Below are 21320 nucleotides of genomic sequence, written 5' to 3' on the forward strand. Positions count from 1 at the left end.
CATTTTACCATTTTAATTTGTTCATTTCAAAATTTATTATTTTTTTTAGTAAATATAATTTTCAACTAAATAATAAAATACTCATATAGTGTAAAATATTACACTATGTATTTATAAAATATTAATTTACCTTAATTTATGCAAATTATTGTTAATTTGATATTTTGGAGTAAAACATGATATATTATGACACTTTACATGCAATCGGTTAGAGATGGTTTAGTATGGTATACCAAAAATATCGTACCATACTCTATACCAAAATTTTTGGTATGTTAACATATATATATATATATCAATATCGTGTGTTTGTTCTTTGAGAATGTTGAAAAAGAAATTTTTCACGTAAGATATAGAGAATCGTGTAAAAAATATAAAAATAATTAATGTGTATAGTGCGTTAATATTTTTGGAAAAACGTAAAAGAAAAAAAGGGTGAAAGTTTGGTATTATATCATATCGTACCAAAAGATTTTTCTATACCAAAGTTTTAAAAAATTTCGGTATTTTCTTAGTACAGCATACACACTATTTTGGTAGTTCTATTTTTTTTTTCATCCCTAATTTCGTTATACCAAATTATGGATATGGTACCCATACGGTAAAATACATAGCAAAATTTTTAAGAACTATCCCCGCCAAAACCAAGTTCAAAAAATTGATATATTGTCTATATTAAAATTTTTATTAATATGAATTTTTTTTATTGTATTAATTGTAGTTACATTATTAAAATTAATTTATTTTTTTGTTATTTAATGGCATGTATTAATATATACTAAATACAATAATTTATTTTTAAAAACTCAATATTTGAATTAAATTTTGTTTTGTGAAATAGTTTGAAGAGATGTTTTTTTATACCATGATTAATGTATAGAAAATTACATAGATAATATAAAAATTATGAATGTGTTTAGTGTATTAATTTTTTTTGAAAAAAATGTATTAAAAAAAAAACAAAACAAAAGGAACACACGATATTACTACAAAATAATACTCCCTATCAAAACGTATTACAAATAAAAAAAATTTGCAAAAATATTTCTATTAGTGTCTTATAATATTAATACAATGACATTTGTATCAAAAATTATACAAATATAAGAATATTTTAAACGATATTTTGAACATTAAGTACAAATGGATATAAATTATGTCAAAAATCTCTCTACTTGCTTTAAAAAGAATGGCTAGGGAATGAGATCGTCGGCCCCGATCCGATCCCCTCTAATATACATTGTGTATATAAATACAGTTTATATATATATATATATATATAAAATTTATATATCACATATACATACACAGTGGAGGTGAAAAGAGATAGTTAGATTTCATTATTTATTGAGTTTGCTAGGTGGAATATTATTATGTTTAAGATTTACCTTGATGAAAAAAAAAAAAAAATGTGTTAGAATGTGAAGGAAGTGAGAAAAATTTGACAAAAAAAATCTTAATGTGATCGAAAAAAATAATTGCATATCATGTGCAAAGATATGGGGAAATACTGATCACTGAGTTGGTAGTGACGAAGATAATCGATTAGAAGTTGGGTATCTTCAAGAGATATGATTTTGATTTCTGAAAATTGTGACTTTAATTGTATCCATGGAGCATCGTGTTTTAACTTCTTTAATAGTAAATCTCGTCTGGGTTCAAACTCCAGATATAGGCTAGTGCAGACAACTGGGTTAACAATTGTTTTGTGTTTTCTGCTCTTATAGTTAGTATAGTCTGATCTGAACAATCAGTCTGTGTTATTCAAAATTTCTGCTTTTGTTCGTAATGTTGAAGTTTCGTTACTGTTTGGTTTTTATCGATTTTTTGGACCAACAATATATTTTATGGATTGTGAGCACTATAACAATTATAATCGGTCAGTATAATAACTTTAATGTTTTTTCATATAAAAATATATTATTTCATCTTACAAAATATAAAATAATGTAAATTATCGTCTTAAGAAAATAACGTAAATTATGTCCAAATATTTCTTTTACCATTTCTTCACCGTACAGATCTCAAAATTTTCTATAACAATTTTCTCTCACAAAAATCACATTCGACCAAAGTTTAAACCAAATCCCGACAAAAAACAATAAAAAATCACCAACTAAACACACAATTGCAACTACATGAACATTTCTTTCCGGGGAACATATATATTCGATATCTACACACACATGAAAACAAAACAAAACAAAGAAGACAAGCATAGAAGAAAAAAAGGCCAAGAAATGACATGAAGCAATGAAGGGAATGAACAGATAGATAGCAACACATACCTTCAAAATGTTAAGTCCGATTCTTGCGAAGAGATTTTACGAGAGTGTCGTAGTCGGGAAGCTTCGGATGAACATGGCTAGCTCGCCGGCTACTTCCATCTTTCCTCGGCATTGTTGCAGCTTCTGTATTCTCATTGCCAATAAATTCCTTATTAGTCGAGGAATTCGCAGCTCCTGGAAAACTTGAGTTTCGAGTTTTATCTAAGGATGGATACCGTTGCCGAGTTTCCATATTAGTTTTCGGCAATGACGCCGGTTTTTCAGAACCATAGTTCAATTTACCAGAGCTTCTCAAAGACTTGGAGGTTGTCGGATTCTTATCTATCCCTTCATTAATGGCGTTTCGAATCTGAGCTGTTGTTGTAAGGGAGTTCTTCGGAGGATCCTTGTCCGAATCACTGTTGTCAGAACTGAAATATGGATTTGAAGCCGATAAGCTCGGCGTTGTCTTAACTTCCTTTCCTGATTTAAGAGTATTCTGTCTTGGCTTTCGATCGGATATCTTTCTTAAAGTGTCTTCTTCCTCGGAGCTATCAGTGTCCGATCCATAGTGGACCTTCTGCGCTAGCTGGCTATCCTTGTGTTCGGACAATTTAGGTCGCCTAGGAGACGATGCTTTTTGAGACTTAAAGAATGGGAGAGTGTTGTCTTTATGGCGCAAACCACCGGTAAGTTTTCCGAAATCGAGCTCTACAACACCTAGAGGCTTGGATTTAGCTGGCTCATCGATACGGCGCCTAATTGTGGAATCTTCTAGCCGACTGCGTCTGGACATATTCGTGTCGAGATCACTTCCTGAAGCTGATTCATCGGATTTCGACCTCACAGAATCATTCAGTTTCGAACCATCCCTCGATTCGATGTTTCCAGGAAATTCAGAAGAGTTCTTCCTCGGAGAAACAAGGTTTCCGAGTCCTGAGCTAGATCGTCGACTCCAGAGATGCTCGGGCGATTTCTGGCTTCCTGATGGAAAATGAAATCCTGAATTGTGATCATCATCATATCTAAAACCCGCGTTGAAATCATTATCATCGGCATCGCTGTCTGAATCAGACTTGTCGAAAACTACACCCGAAGAAGAGTCGTGGGAGATTTCTTCATAAATTTCTCCCTTCCCAGAACTCAGAAAAGGATCCTTACCATCGGACGTAAACTTGCGGTCCTCCGAGCTCGCAAATATATTGAAGTCCCAAGAAATTCTACCGTCTCTGGCATCATCATGTTTCTGCATATTCGTTTTGGCTCGAGAGACCTCTTCAAATTTAGTTTTCCGAGAATAGGCATATACATCCATGGCGTCATGATCCAACGAGCTGTTACGATTAGAAGCTCTGGACTGAGTAAACTCCTTCACACCACCACGACTGTCGTCATCGAATCCTCCACCTGTTTTCGGATAGTCATTCTGTACCCGAGTTTTCTCTGAAAACGATTGATTCCTCCGCTGCTGTCCTCTATCAGACTCGGTGGAATACTGCCGCATATAATTGTCACGGATCAAAAGTTCAGCAGCAGCTTTGGCAGCCATACTTGCTAGCTCTGCTGACTCGGCAGCCGCCTGTGCAGCATGAGTAGCATCTTTGAACTCCATACTCCATCTCTGTCGATCCAGACGGGTATTATGGGTACCTCCCGGAGAGAATTGTTCCCTCTCGTCACCTACAAGGAAAACAGATCATAAAGTCCTTTTGTATCGATACAAACGGTGGTTCATATTCAGTTGATTGTACCATACCTCGGTTCATTTCATTGGTACGCGGAGATATATGATCTGTATGGGGTACAGAACTATGCATCCTGTGGTTATTTTGGAGGGGTTCGTCGTTTAGTTTAGTCTCCTCGAAAGTTCTTGGCCCCTTCTGATGAACATGAAGAGTAACGCCTCGAAATCAGTACAAACATGAAAATGTTTTCGACTTTTATATGGGCTAAATTTCACAAAATCCACTTGTGATTTTACGAAATTACGTGAAATCCCCTATATTTTTTAAACTGTAATATTCTCTCGTAGTTTTATAAACTCTGCGTTAAACCTCCTCGGTCGTCATTGTTTAACGGTGTTTGATCTGCCCGCGCTCAAACTGCCAATAAGTTTCAAATTTTTCATTTCTAAACCTATGAATTTACAAATATACTCATTATTCTTATATTTAACCTCAATAAGTAATAAATATACTTGGAAATAATTGGTTTTCTCTGGTTTTGAGATTTTTTTATTGTTATTTGATAGACATGAGTATTTTGAAATTCATTTGCAGTTTGATCATGTGCAGGTTAAACACCGTTAAATAAAGACGGACAAAAGGGTTAGACACAGAGTTTATGAAATTACGAGAGAGTTTGACGCATTTTTTAAAGTACGAGGAATTTTACGTAAATGTGATATGAATGTCTAAAGCAATATTGTTTTACCAGTGAATCAGTGGTCGGTAATGGATCTTTGTCTTCGAATGATTTAGGATCCCATTTGACATTATGCTCTTCAGCTATTGAACTCAGAATTTTAATTTTGGTCTGCATATCAGGTGCAGTTGCAGAAAGCTTCTCGACTATCTGCAAGAAGATAGTAAAATGTATAATGAATAGAGAATATTGGTGATTATTTCGACTACTAAATAGTCATAACGAATATAAACATTAGTAACATACCAGACGGCTTACGCCACTCTGTGGGCGAAGTTCGACTGCAGAAGCTACAAAATCTTTTCCATATTTATCTGTAAAATGCTTCTTCACATCTCGAAGTTCAGTTACATCTCCGCATCTAGGTGAAGCGAATATTACGCTTGTAATTGCTTCCTTTAAGTCGATGGGGCAAGTCCTTCACATGCAATGAGGAAATTGTGTTCAAAAAAAAAATATTGCTATGGAAGACATTAGGTGTATCTATTTAAAGCTCTTGTTACTTCTGTTAAATTGGATTGTGTGATGGTAAAAAGTGTTTTTCTTCGTGCCGTGTCATCAATATATATATATACATGTGTGTGTACGATCATTTTGAATAAATCACTTACTTCTGAGTCTCAATTACTTGCATTCGAGCTACAATCAGTTCACAGTAGATTTCGATAAGATCGTATGCAGCCATCATCTTCTCTTCCCTAACCACATGTTCAACCTGAAAAAACGAGAAAGGTAAGCACATAATGTATTTCCAGGTGCATGTTATGTTCATATTTAAGTGACAATCGAATGTGAAAGAAAATGGAGGATAAATCAGAATAATACAATGAGATTGAAGCACACTTGATAATGAAAGGTAGGATTCATGGAAATCTATTTTTTGCTTTTGAAAAAGAAACAAACTATATTTGTATCAAGAATATGAAAGCTAATTTATGAGACACAAGATCAACTAACAAAGCCATGCCTCTTTCTATTATCCCATATTATCACCAGAAGAAACTCCACAATGTGAAATTACAGTGTGTTTGTTTACAAAACTTTACAAAACTTCACAAAACTTCTACTATTCATCAAAATCCCCCCTCTCCGTCCTAAAAACATCAAATCAAACATTTGTTTTTAACTTTTTATATTATACTAAATTAATTTTACATTCAAAATATCACATCAATACCTATTTATATATTCAACATTTTTACTATTCAAATTCCAAAGCAAAATCCAAACCCCCAAACAAACACACCCTTAACATGTGAACTAAAAGATTAATGTTAATTGTGTTTAACTAGAAATGAAAGTTATTAGTACTCGAGATCCTCAACCATTTTTAAAGAATGATAACTCTCCTGTTTCACAAAGCTAAAAACAGCGTACAAAGAAAGGGTCCAAAGTAGATTGGAATTTAAGTAAGGAAGACCATACACTGCCTGATATACACCCAAATCAAAGCTGAAGAATTAGAATTTCATATTATACTACTTCAAGTTCTATTTTGGCATCATAATGGTTAGATGGAAGACATCACTTAGTACCAAGTTAGATACATCAGAAAACAAATAAAGCCGAGGAATGGCATAGTCCTAAAAAGAAGAGCCTTCGAGTGTAGGCAACTTGCCAATAAGATTTTCATGAGTGGATCAATAATCCATTGAAGCATTTTACCGTCTTAAAATATCATTCAAAATGCTGTAAGAACTGTCACTAGGAAAACAAAAAATCCCAAAAACCCGAGCATTTTCTATCTAGTGAAAATGGCTAGAGCAACTGTGAAACATATCTCGAAGACGTGTTTGTCAAGCAGAAGTGTCATTCAAATTCATGAATATGACTTTTTATCAAGTATGCTTAGGGCCTACCAGAGTAGACATCTTTTCTACTACCGAAGATGTTCAACACAAAATCACAAATAAAACTGAGATAAAGTATCCAGAAGTGCTTTCTCTAAATCAATTCTCAACCAAATTGATCATTTTCTTTTTAAAGCTAAATCATGATCCAAAGTCAGGAACGAAGGTAAAAGTATCAAATACTAAACTCATTACACAATTCCATAAAAAAGTTTTTTGACTTAATTTGTAACAGAATTGCAAATCAAAGGAAAAGCAGATATGTATTGCATTTGGGTGTATGGAAACAGAAAATGTAGAGAATTTTATCAAAAAAAATTCGTCATCAATGCTCAGAATCTGTTTATAACTATAGATGATACTGGATATTAGGAAAAACATCAGTAACTTCAAACTTCTTATTTTCTTACAGTAGATTCCAAAAAAAAAAAATGTATATAAAGCAGGCTCTTTGTGAACTATCTGTTAGGTTTCTTGATGATCCTAATCTTGAACCCAGCACTTTCCACCAACCAATATATATACTTTAAAGTATATTTATATATACTTTAAAAATAAATAAATAAACGCTCTTCAATCACTTTGATTGTGTCTAATCATAAGTGTTACTCCTTCACAGAGCTTCAATACCAAACACAATTAATTCTCCGGTAAGCTTCTTATTATTCTTTTGTTTCCCAAAGTGATATTCATAAGATTAATAACAAGAACAAATTTTGCAAATCATACATCTACAGAACATAGCTCTTCCTCAAAAGTCAAAAGTATTGGTATGAGAATCAATAAATCCTTTCAGTACTAAAAAATATTGGTATGAAAACAAAATAAAATAAAATAAAATAATCCTTTCACTAGTCTTTTACTTCATTACGGACAAACTGTCAATTTCGCATGCTAATCAGGCCAACTACCAAACTATGCTCAGCAAAACAACAACGCCGCAAGGGAAAACAAAATTACAAAAAAGTTCAAATCATATGGATAGAGATGAATACTCTAATTCTAGCAGTTTGTTCATGGCCAGACTCAAGCAACTGTGATATTTCCCTTCTCATCTGCTTCACTTGCGCTTCTTTCTTATTCCTCAACAGCTTCGCCCGTGATCCCGCCAGCTTCAGCGCTGTCTTGCTGCATCAAATTCAATTTCCATTATTTCAACAACAATTTACCCAAAAATAAATCAACACACATACAAATCTCAACACCTTCAACATACATACACATATATACAGAGAGAGAGAGAAATCACTAATTCAAAAAGTAAACAACACTGCTCCATTCACAGAATCCAAAATACAAAACCGGCAACCAAAATCATCAAAACAAACCGATTTCTGCAGCATGCTACTGCGTGAATATCCAAACAAGTTTAAATAAATTACCATTTAGAAGGATTGAAGCTCCGAGAAAACAACTCCTTAGAACTCTTCAATAACTTCGATTTCTTCATCTCCAATTGAATACGAATCAAAAATCCAATGCGATTTTCCAGAAACTAATCATCGATTCCAACACCTGCAGATTGAATTCGGTCGCAGACGATTACCGATTGGAAGTTCAAAAAGGATTTATTCGCTTTCAATAATCTCTACGTTTACTTTGGAAGGAAAATTGAAATTTATTACTATTATATAGTAGTACCGCAATTTGGCAATTTGTGCAAAACAAAGTTACGCGAAGTTGTCATGGTGTAATGACCAAAATACCCTTAACAGTCCTAATAAAAATTTTGAATAAATAGATATTAAATTTGATATTTTGAATGTAAAATTGATTTTTAGTATAATATAAAAAATAAAAAATAAGTGATTTATTTTATATTTTTTAAAAAAAAATTGAATAAATAGTGTATTTAAAATTCAATTATACACTAGGTGCGACAATAAATACGAGGACAGTAAAGTCAATTTATAGAATTAATTAGCAACGACCTACATTGAAGTTTTTATGCTTTTTAGACCTTCTCGATCTTAATTATTATTTTTAAATAAAATTAACACTTTTGCTTATGTCCAATTTATTTTTAATATTAATTATTATACGAAAAATATATTATAAATTAAAAAAGTTATAAAAATATTTTTATTAATATTTTATAGTACTAAAAGATATTTATAAAAAAAAAAATTATGTAAAATAAAAATAGTTAGGGGGCCAAAACACCTCTGCTATTAGTAATATATATTGCATCAGTATATATTATTCCCTCCATCCCACGTACTATATCCATGTTATCGTGTCTGTACGTCTCACATACCATGTCATTTTTCTTTTTCAGAAAATGATTACACATTTTAATCTCATTTTAAACTTTTTAATTTTATTTCTTTAAAGATTTTAATTAAACTAATTAATTATCTTAATTTTAATTTATAATTATTTATATTATCGGATAATTATTTTCACTAATATATTTTTAATTATTTAATAATTATACCCCTTATAAAATACTGTGTCTACAGTGTGGACGGAAAGAGTATTAACAAACACATATTAATTATTTTTAAATATTTTTAATTTTGAAAAGTAAATTCTAAGACGTGTCAAAGTAAAATTTAAACTACTAGAAATTTATAGAGGTTGTGTTTATTGCAGGCTTTGCACAAGTTTTTATTGTTTATGATTCTTCTGTAATTTTTAAATTTATTATTATTACTCTCTTTGTCCCGCAGTAAGGGTGGCGTTTGTTTTTTACACGTAGATTTTTAAATATATATATTATATTTGATTATAGTAAAAAAGACAAAAATAGTCCTATGAGTATGGTGTAATATAAAGATAAAAATATTTATGTAATATATTGTAAGTTAAAATTGTATCTATTATGTGAAGTAGGTAGTACAATTATTAAATTAGGAAATGGTAACCTTGTTTTTGGACGAACGAAAATAAAAAATGGTAATCTTTCAATAGAACGGATGGAGTATTATTATTTTGTTATCATCTAAACTCTTGTGTTTTTTAGTAAAAAAAATACATTTTTTTTTTTACTTTTTTCTATTCTAAAAAATGAAAAAATTTATTTTTATTTATTTACTTTTTTAAATTTGTATCCTGTCAATTAAACATATACTTAAATGACATAGTAGTATTTTTTAAAAAATACTCCCTCCGTCCAAGCTAAAAGTATACAATTATTTTTGGTGTGAAGACTAAGGAATAATAGCATTTTAATTATAGTGGGCAGTAAAATGACATTTTTGCCCTTACTTTTTTGATATAAAAGTAATGATGTGATGTAAAGTATGGGTATTTGTGGAAAAAATGGGGTATTTAATGAAATGGTTACTTTGTAATTGGACGTCCCAAAATAGAAATATGTATACTTTCTAACTGGAATGAGGGAGTAATATACTTCTTTCGTCTTTTTATATATATATATATATATCTTATTATATTCCTTCTGTCTCATATATATATCTTATTATATTCCTTCCGTCTCATATTTATTTATCCATTTGCTTTTTATAGGGCGATACAGTAGAAATAAAGATAAAAAGACTAAACTAACCTTATTAGTATATTTGTCTAATATATTATAAATTGGAAGAATATTTGTAAGGTTAAGTAGATAGTACAATTATTATAAAAAAATGAATACTTTATTATAGAACGGACCCAAATAAAAAAATAGATAAATTATTATGGACGGATGAATTATATATTTATATACTCCATATTGAAACCTATAACGTTAAAGACGCACGTGGAAGTCAACGTCGGTCTTATTCAAATAAATAAGTAATAATAATAATAATAATAATAATACAAGAGCAAAAAAAAATGTATCATTAATCTCATTCAAATTCAAATTATTTTTTTTGTTTGGTTTAACTCAACAAATTTTATCAAAATTGGTTTTTTTTTTTAAAAAAAAAAAAATTATTATTTTTTGTTCTACCATTCAAATTTTACGTTATGGATACTAAAGTGACAACTGTGTTAGATCAAACATAATCGTATTACACAAATTAAAATATAGGTTTGTTTAAATTTACAGTACATTAACCTTCTTATTCGAATCAAACTTGGGCATGTTTAAAAAAAAACTAATCATATTCTGTATAATACGATCGTGTTCAATCCGATTCAGGTATCAACGTTCGTAACAATCACGTCAGCACGATCGATGAAATTTGAACAATAGAACAAAAAATAATGAACTCTTTTGTGTAAAACTAGTCTTGGTATAATAATAACAATAATAATTAATAAATAAATAAATAAATTTGAATAGGTGATTTTCCCTTTTAAAGAAACTTTCTAAAAAGTGGAGTTTGTCTTCACAACGTCGTCGTTTTGCAATAAGACACTTCATTTTAAATTTAAGAAAATAAATAAGGCCATACATCAAAAATTAAATTAAATTAAATTAGAAAGACTTCCGAAATTTGAAGGTTTGAATTTTGAGTTGGAATTTGAATAGTAAAAATTTTGAATTTGAATAGTTGTACGATGTGATATAAATAGGTGTTGATGTGATATTTTGAATGTAAAATTGATTTTTTTAGTATAATACTATAAAAAATGAAAAATAGGTATTTGATTTGATATTTTTGGCGAAAAAAATAGAATGAATAGTAAATTTAAAATTCAATTCCTCAAACAAACACACGCTAAGTATATGTGTCTGATTGTGACATTTTTTTGGCCGGATATGTTAATATATTTGTTTATATATTGGGTAAACTATTTTTTTTTTAGTTCCGTAACTGTACTCCCTTATCATTTTAGTCTCGTAAGTGAAGTATGTCGCAAACTAGTCCCATAAGTAAAAAATTTTCGTTGTTTTAGTCCTCCGGCGCCGGAGATGCCCGCGTGGCTCGCCGGAGGTGACGTGTCCGCCAGGTCAGTAGATTTTTTTTATTATTTTTTTTAAAACTTATTTTTAATTTATTTTAAATTTTTTTTTCTATTTTTTATTTTTTTTATTTGGTCCAATTAAAAAATTAAAAAAAAATCTACGTGTCTGCCAGATGTCGCTGACCTGGCGGACACGTCACCTTCGGCGAGCCACGCGGGCGTCTCCGGCGCCGGAAGACTAAAACAGCAAAAAATTTTCACTTATGGGACTAATTTGCGACATGCTCCACTTACCAAACTAAAATGATAAGGGGTCCAATTACGAGACTAAAAAAAATCGTTTACTCTATATTTTATATCTGATTGTGACATTTTTCGGCCGGATATGTTAATTTATTTATTTATATATTTTTTTATATGTTAATTTATTAATACGGTGATGTGTTGATCTTGGTATGACTTCACATGATATATGTACCTATATATTTATTTATTTATTGAATTTTAGTATAAGCATATTATTGAATTATGGCGTAGACATATTAAAATTTAATATTCTTCTGTCCCAATAAGTAAATATCTATTTATTTTTTTACAAAGTATAAACTACTAAAATAATCTTATTAGTACGTGTGATATAAAAGTAATGATATTTGTGTAATATAATAACCTTATTACAAAATAAATAAATTAAATGCATATACAGTAAGTGAATATACTACTTTGAATGGATAATTTATGTTTGTGTTATTTTTGTCAAAACTAAAAAAGAAACTAATGCTCCCTTCGTCCCAAAACTATAATCTGAGTTGTATTTGATACGAGATTTAAAAAATACTAATATTATATTGGTAATGTGTAAAAGATTTTTTGCTCTTATGAGTGTATTAATGTAGAAAGTAGTGGCAATTGTGTAATAAAAATGAAAAAGTATGGATAAGCTTATGGTGATATGGTTATTTATGAAAATAAGACTATTGTTTTGAGACGGACAAAAATAGTAGTCAAAAATATTGTATTGAGATTGAGAGAATATGTTTTTTTTCAAAAAAAAAATAATATTTTATATATATTTATTATTTTTATATTATATATATATTTGATTATTTTTTTGTTTATGAATACAATAAAAATATAGGAAATGTATTATATAAATTTGTTTAAAGTTGGTTTATTATTGAACAAGAAATTTTGGTAAACAAGAAAATAAGGGTGTGTTTGTTTGGTGTTTGTTAAGTTTTGGATGCATTTGTTTTGTAAGTTTCGAAAGTGTAGAATTTTTTTTTGATATTTTTGCCCATTAATTTTATATATAAAATAATTGTATATTTAAGATTATACTTGTAATTTAAGTAAAAATTAAGAATATTTTAATATTAGTATATAAATACTTTTACTAAAATAGAAAATAAATATACTTTGGAATGAAAAGACAAGTGGTAAAAAGAGTATTTTAAATTGAGACGAAAATAGTATAATTTTTCTTATAAATATTACATTAAATAATTGTTTGATAAAATAAAAATTTAAACCACACAAATACTAAAGCCAAACACCAAAACATAGTTGGAAGCAATTGGTGCATTTAGTTTATGTTTTCTCGAATGTATATTTTTTTATATGAAGTACGAAAAACCCGTGTCAATAATATAAAAAATAATATATTGCATTAATTTTTTTTAATAAATAAAATATATATTGCGTTAATATGTATATATATATTGTACTCTTTCCGTTCCATAACAAAATATCCATTTTTCCATTTTAGTCCGTCCCATAACAAAGTATCTATTTCCTTTTTTAGTAACTGTACTATCTACCTAACATTACAAATACCCTTACAACTTATAATATATTACACAAATATTATTACCTTTATATCACACATACTAACAATGTTATTTTAGTCAATTCTACTTTAATATTTCTAAAACTCTTTTGGGACGGAGAGAGTATTATTTATACTAATATTTATAAAGAAGCGTACCACAAAAAAATACTAAGGGTGTGTTTGTTTGAAGGATTTTGTGGGATTTCTACTATTCCCACAAAATTTTTCCTTCAAAAATATCAAATTAAACATTTATTTTTTATTTTTTATATTATACAAAAAATCAATTTTACATTCAAAACATCACATCAATTCTTATTTATATCATATCATATAACTATTCAAATTCAAAATTTCTACTATTCAAATCCCAATCCAAAATCCAAACCCCAAACAAACACATCCTAAGTGAACAAACTCATGCTCTACATAAAAAATAGTACATTACTTGAGAGGTTTTGATTTTGAATAGTAAAATTTTGAATTGAAATAATTGTTTGATGTGATATAAATATTTGAAATTTATTTTATTACCATTTTCCATATTTTAATCTTCATTCTTTGTGAATAATTCTAGACGTGGATATATATATATATAATTAAAATAAAACAATAGGCGATTTATTTGATTTTTAAATCTAAAAGTCCATTGGAATAAGTTGATGTCTAATATATTTGTCAAGAGTTGAAAATTAAGGCTTTGTTTTGTTGGTTTGTAACCAAACTTCTTCTTTCTTTTTTTTTTTTCTTTTTTTTTTTTTAAATTGTCAATTCTCACCAAAAAATAAAATAAAATAAAAGATAGTAAAATGCATTATTTACATATTAAGAAAATATATAGAGACTAGTCACTAGTGGACATATAGAGAGAGAGAGGAAAAGTATTTTTGTTAGTGTAATATGCAACACTAATTCTATATTTTAATTTCGGGAAAGCTATAAATGTTCAAAGAATACTTTTGAGTGTAATTTTTTTTTTTTTAGAATTTAATTAACTACAATATTTTTTTTATTGTTTGAACAATGGTTTGGTGTAATAATTATATGAAAAAAATAATAAATATTTATAAAAAATTGCCATAATTATATAGTTAAAAATTGGAACTAATTTATTAAAAGAACAAATTTTCATGTATAATACCTTCCAAAACACAAGCTTAACGAACCCTTAAATAAATCTGTAACATAGTATTTGAGAATAAAGCGGTGGTATAAACCCCCCCCCCCAAAAAAAAAAAAGAAAAAAAAAAAAAAAAAAAAAAAAAGAAGAAAAAGAAGTTGAATTTGAATTTTAAAATGAGTTTAAATTTTAAAATGGATTTAAATTTATGTATTTCTTTTGGTGTAAATTTAGAGGGTGTATTCAATATAGATTTTGTAAAATTTTGTTGAAGTTGTATTCAATCAAGACTGTCTTTTAAAATCTTGATGTGAAAATTTTGTATCGGAAAAAATCTCTCCTGATCATCATAGATTTTGATGAATTCTTAAAATCATTATTATTATTATTATTATTATTATTATTATTATTATTGTTGTAGTATATATGATCAATAGTATGATAATATTTATTACTATTATTATAATTTTTAATAAAAATAATAATTTAAAACTAAAATATATTAGCAAATTATTATAAATTTTTTGTAAATATATATTTTTATGTTATAAATATAATTTTTAAAAATATTATTATCACAATAAATGTGTATTACTGTCGTATTTTCTTTCAATTATCAAATACACTATATTATCATTACGATAACGGTAAAATAGATATTTAAATATATATTTTTTGTTGAACCGTTAATTTATATTTATTTATTTTAATATTTTTTCAAAAATCATAAATTATATTTTTTATTTTATTTATATAAGTATTTACTTTTTATGTAAAAAAAAGTTATATAAATAATAATAATAACTAATAAAGAAATATAAAACTAATTTGATATATTGAATGATAATATAATACTAAAATTATAAAATTAAAATTAATAATTTAGAATATAGTAGTATTATAAATGTATATTCTACATTATTAATACTTATATATTATTTATTAATATTAAATATTATTTTATTAATAATTATTTATTATATTTATAAAATTTGTTGTTTGATATAAATTTATATAATTAATATATATTCACAAAAAAATTATTTTACAATCCTACAAAATTCATATAAATCCATAAAGAATTCAATCAAATTCATAAAAATCAATCTAAATCAATTACTAAAATCCATAGACTCTGTGGATTTTATAAATCCACGTAAATCCATAAACTTTTTAAAATCCAAAAAAATCTCAATTGAATACAATCCCTTAATTTGAGTATAGAGAGTTTTACCAAGTATGATTTGATAAATAGTAAAATATAATAATATGAATATGTATTGAATTTAAATATTTAAAATTAATAATACTATAATTTGAATATAAATTTATATTATATTTACATATATATTTTAAAATTTTTATTTATTTGTACAAATATTCTTCTATTAGTAATAGAAATACTTGTCTTTTTTTTCTTTAATTTGTACTATATTTTGATATAATAATCATTATTAAAAAAAAAAATTAAATATAACCTTTAGAGTCGGACAATGTAATATTACAAAATGTTTGGAATAAAAGAGGGAGTATATACTATTGTTTGGTCATATACTATATTTATATTATATTAACATATATTTTTATATTATATTGTCATATTAAAATACATCTTGTGATATTAGTTTTTACCTAATGAGCTAATTAATCTCAATCGACACCGTAACCGTCGCCATCTAACTTGGGTAAAAAAGGTTAAATAATCAATGTGACCAATTTGCATTCACCTAAAAACCTCTTTTTATCTCCATGGAAGTATTTTAGGACATTTTATCGTTAGTTATTGAAAACGGTAAAAGTAAACAAACTCAAGCTAACTACCTTAATCCATGACTCATCTATTAAGTGAAAATTTACTCCAGACTTGTAACAAAGCAACTATTGTGAAAATTTACTCGAAAAGTGAATTTACCTTAGTCGCCGTAATAAGTTGCAGCCGTCTCCAATCTCCACGACAAGTCCGGGATGGAGCACCATTAGCGCGACTCAAACCTCTGTGCAGAGCAGTTAAAAAAACATAACAAAAGCTAGGATCAGCTGAGAATTAAAAATCTGCTCTCCCAAAAGTTTTCATGAAATTGGAGTTTTTACTTGAAAAACAACTTTGTGGTTGTATTTTTCTACGGGCCAAAAATCACGAATTAAATGAGAGGGATGAAAATAAATGAAAGATGACCCGCCAAAAGTGGAGGCGATGTTTGTCATGGGGGCGTGTCGAGTTCTACAACTCTGACTTTGAGCTCGCTGTCCTGCTTCGCCACCACTGCCTTATTCTGTGTGAAACTTTGTCGGCGTGGCCTTTCAGTTTCTCCCCGGCGTCGAAGACTTCTTTCTTGACCCTCTCCTTCCAATCCAGCTTCTTTGTTTCTTTCTGTTTTAGTACTTTCCCCTGAATCAAGACAAGTTAATGCACTGTTTAAGAACTCGGAAAGGAAAAGAAAGGAACACTTTTATGCTTCTACTTTAAAAGTTTTGGAAAGACTTTGGGTGTGTTCGTTTATGTGATTTTCTCAAAATTTTACTATTCATCAAATTTTTTTCCCCCCAAAAGTATTAAATTAAACACCTGTTTTTCATTTTTTATATTACACTTAAAAATCAATTTTACATTCAAAATATCACATCAATATACCTATTATTATCACATTATACAAATATTCAAATTCGGTGTGTTTGTTTGGGGTTTGAATTTTGAGTTAGGATTTGAATAGTAAAATCTTTGAATTGGAGTAGTGGTACATGTAAAATAAATAGGTGTTGATGTGATGTTTTGAAGGTAAAATTGATTTTTAGTATAATACTAAAAAATTGAAAAAATAGATATTTGATTTGATGTTTTGGGGAAAAAAATTTGGTGTATTAGTAGAAGTCAATGGAAATCCGCCAAACAAAGACACCCTTAAAAAATTTTACTATTCAAATCCTAACTAAAAATCCAAACCTCCAAACAAACACACATGTAATTTTCATTTTTAATCGGTATTTGCTAGTAAAATAGTATGTTTCATTAACACCTATAAATCTATATCTCCAGAAATTATATATACTTTTTATCATATTATTAAGGTTTAAATGTCGTATACCTAAACCATTATATTTATACACAATTCAAAGACTGCTTTAATATTTACCTTAAGTTCTAATTGTGACCTTAAGCAATAAGATTAAGCACTGGAAAAACTAGGAAAATGATGGCAAAGAGGAATTGGAGCATGTTCTCACCAGCTTTGACGGAAAATCTGCCTCGTCGTCGTCATCTTCATCTGCATCCTCATCGCCAAAGTTCTGGTTCATCAAATCCTCCCGCGAGTACATCTTCATCCCTGGTGCTCCGGGCATTCCCTAAAGCAATTAAATGCAACTGAAAAGTTAACAGACCATATTAAACAAGTATCAATGTCAATCATTTACTTCCTTTTCTTACTTCCATCGATTTCATCAGCCGCTCCATCTCCGCCTCTTTCTCAGACTTGGCAAGAAATGGCTCTCCTGGAACCCTATCCTGAAGAACAAAAGGAACAAGAAGCAAACTCAATACAAGAGCATGTTGGTTCAACAGCCATTGAATTAATCTCCGGAAAATTTTGTTATGTATTTGCGAACCTAGAGACTCCCATAGAGTTTGTGAATATAGAAGTATCAAGCTAACAAGAACAAATAGCTTCAGTCTTCAATCATTATCATATCCTTTCAAGAAAAATCATTATCACAAGTACCGTTGACAGTTTTCTTTTATTATTACATCTTTAATCTTAAATCCTTCTCCTTATATCATAACAGAAAAGATCTTGAACAATTGTGCAGGTTTGCGAAGAATAAATACATATATACAAATATCAAAATTTCACTAGATAGACAAACACTTCCATCCACAGATACAAAGCATCAAATGAAAAGATCTAGCAAAGGAACACATAACAGATATGCATCGAGGGTCATTAACAAAACTTGTCAGCCAGTGTTCGAGCAATACCTTAGGGACTGGTGGTGGGTCTGAGGTGCACGCATCTGTAAGGTCCTTACAAACGAACTTTACAAAAGAACCAAGCTGGGGTTTCTTTTTATATAAATACTCTGCAGCATCTGTATCAGAATAACCCAAAACCTACGAATCCCGTATTCAAAAGTTAGTCGTTGAACTCTATCTTTAATGTGAGCTACACGATAACTGTCACAAACTAATTGTCCAACTCGGACTTTAAAATTTGGCTGAATATAACAGAAATGCATATCTGATCTACATACGTCAGTTCGAATTGATTAACTAAACCACCAATTTTTTGGTCAATGCTGAATCATTTGTCACGATACTAAAAGAAAAATGGATTCCAATTATCAAACAACGTGAATCAATCAAGCTTCAGTACATATGCAACCAGCAGAATAAAGGATATCCTATGAAAATTTTTAGTATAGCAAAATAAATGCGAAAAGCTTCATCTTTTCTGCAACAACATATTGGAAAGAACAATGAATATGCTTGAAATCTCACCTCTTGGCAAGCTCGCTCGATTGTTTTACATTCTGAATTGCACTGTCCTTCGGAATCTTGCTCAACAAGCTGGACACAATTCATCTATTAGTAACTGTCAAGATAAACTTACCCTTAAACAAGAGCACGAGTATATCTAAAATGTATACCTCCAATTTGTCCCCTTTCTCAACAATATCAATTTTAAGAATCCAATCAGCTTCTTTCTTCTTCAGATTACAAACATTCTCAGCAATTTCTATAATTTGATACTCCGATACCTGCTTCCAGTTTCCCAAAAATCACATCCAAATCGTCGAGAAACAAGTAAATAAATAAGAAAATCACCAATAACACATTCTCAGTACGAAGCACACAACTCATAACAGAATAAAGAAATAATCCGCCGGAAAAGAGCAAACTATGAGCACAAACAAAAACACGTTCATCGCAATAATTGCGCACACCTAGTTGTGAATTGAAACAACGACAATAACTCATATAAAAAATAAATAAATTCACCTTCTTCGGAGAGATCTCAGCTTCCTTGGCTTGAACCTGGCGGAATATTTCGGACGATAACTTCTCGCAGACTTGGCATTTTATAAAGGGAATGTCTTCTTTTCTGGCCAATCCTGCTGGTTTTTTGGCGCAATGAGACGACGGAATCCATAAACATACTAGTACCAGTGCAAATACCGCTAGAAAATGCAGTGATCCGCCGAATTTCGCCATGACTGCGACCTAAGAAAACGCAGAGCACTGCACAACACACACTGATCAGAGCTGAGCTGAGTCCGACTTTCCGTGCAGTGATTTTCGGTTTTCGTTAAACGACGTCGTTGTGGTCATCGAACTTTGCCTTACGTGTTCTTTTGTTTCTGATTGGTCTATAAATGCCACGTGTCTTGGACCCCATCGATGACGTGGGAATATAATTTCACCTAATTAATACTCCATATTCAAATGGCCGTGCTTGTTTTTGCGATTTTCATCCGGTTTTAACAACACACATATAGCTGGCGAATAGCACGTAAGGTCGGTGACAATCGTATCATTTATATCAATATAATATAAATTTAACATTACACAAAGAGCTAGTAAATAACAGACAGTAATATTAGTGACAATATATCATTTATATTCATATAATACAAACACAGTACATGAAACAGTTCATTTCAACACATGATATACACTTATACAATAATTCATTATTACAAATAGGACATGCTGTTTTTAATAAAGATTTGTTCACCGTACTTATTTCTCCAAACCAGCGTCAGCATCGTAACCTTCCCCGGTGTTATAGTACAATTACTATTAAACCCAACCTACAAATCTTTTTCAACTCCAACCCATCCATCCTCTCTATTGCCACGTGGACACAAATCAATTTTCATTTTATTTATTTAATTTTTTATATAATTTTTTAATTGTCGGTCTCAATTCAAAATATATATATATTTTTTTTATCATTTTAATTTGTTTCCCTCAAAATTTATCTTTTCTTTTTAACAAAAGTAATTTTATACTAAATCAAAATATTATTTAACTTTTATTTAATTATAAATATAGCATTACATATCTAATTATTTTTGTCAAAAAGATCATGAATTTCTACACACTTTCACTGATCAATAAAATTATATTACATTTTAATATACTACAAAATTTCAAATTACTCCTTTAGAGTGAGATGAAAGAAATACTCCCTCCGTCACAAAAAATGTGTCTTATTAAAAAACTAAAATGTCAGTTATAGTAATAATCAAGAGTAGTTTAAAAAAATTTAAATAATTTTATTATAAAGTGAGAACCACAATTAGTAAATAAAAAAACAAGACAATTATTTTGAAAGGAACAAAAATAGAAAAATAAGACAACTATTTTGGGATATATTTTATATCATTAGATAAATTCTTGAGTCATCTTTTAAATTTCTTAGTTGGTGATTGATCTAGTGTCAAAAATAAAGTTATAGTGAAATGAATAACCAAAATATATTGTTTTAATAACATGGTTTTAAAAAAATGTCACTCCCTCCTCCCTATCATCAAAATTTATATTAGATTCGGCCGGGGTTTATCCAATGCGCACTTTCGGTAGCGATTGTGAATTCCCACGTTATAAAATATATATATATATATATTCATTGATTGAACACAAATTTTAATAAAAGTAAATAATAATAGTAATATTTTCATTTTGTAGTCTAAAACACGAAAAAAAAAAAAATAAAAAATATGATACTCCTTCAATCTCATATATTCTACAATGCTTTCTATTTTGATATGCCTTATATATTATTCAATATTTTCAAAATAGAAAATAATCGATTATACTCCATCTGTCAAAAAAAATGTGTCTTATTGGGTGTCTGCACGATATTTTAATTGAAAGTAAATATAAAGTATAATGTAAATGAGGATTTTAAAAAGTAAGCTAGAGTAACATTTGAAAAAATATGAATAATTTTTACTATGAGAACAAAAATTGAAAAACTAGACAATTATTTTTGGACGAATGGAATATTTTATTTAATCACATAATT

At 28.9% G+C, this 21320-nt stretch overlaps 2 protein-coding genes across 2 annotated transcripts; both read right to left on the minus strand.

Annotated features, from left to right (window-relative positions):
• Positions 1-1962: 1962 nt before the first annotated feature.
• On the minus strand, positions 1963-8136 carry LOC127239978 (uncharacterized). Its single transcript, XM_051258383.1, has 7 exons — positions 7924-8136; positions 7537-7669; positions 5303-5406; positions 4938-5109; positions 4701-4841; positions 4024-4147; positions 1963-3947 (listed from the first exon to the last, which is right to left on the minus strand). Exons 1-7 carry the CDS (start codon positions 7989-7991, stop codon positions 2299-2301), a joined length of 2391 nt encoding a protein of 796 aa, XP_051114340.1. The 5' UTR covers positions 7992-8136; the 3' UTR covers positions 1963-2298.
• A 7881-nt stretch (positions 8137-16017) lies between these two features.
• Positions 16018-19587, minus strand: LOC127239531 (uncharacterized). Its single transcript, XM_051257725.1, has 8 exons — positions 19289-19587; positions 18937-19047; positions 18788-18856; positions 18269-18400; positions 17720-17797; positions 17518-17637; positions 16472-16684; positions 16018-16289 (listed from the first exon to the last, which is right to left on the minus strand). The coding sequence occupies exons 1-7, from the start codon at positions 19499-19501 to the stop codon at positions 16517-16519; spliced, it is 891 nt and encodes a 296-aa protein (XP_051113682.1). The 5' UTR covers positions 19502-19587; the 3' UTR covers positions 16018-16289; positions 16472-16516.
• Between the last annotated feature and the right edge of the window lie 1733 nt (positions 19588-21320).

Source organism: Andrographis paniculata, unplaced genomic scaffold, assembly GCF_009805555.1.
Source record: "Andrographis paniculata isolate CXL003 unplaced genomic scaffold, ASM980555v1 Contig78END, whole genome shotgun sequence".
Classification (NCBI taxonomy): domain Eukaryota; kingdom Viridiplantae; phylum Streptophyta; class Magnoliopsida; order Lamiales; family Acanthaceae; genus Andrographis; species Andrographis paniculata.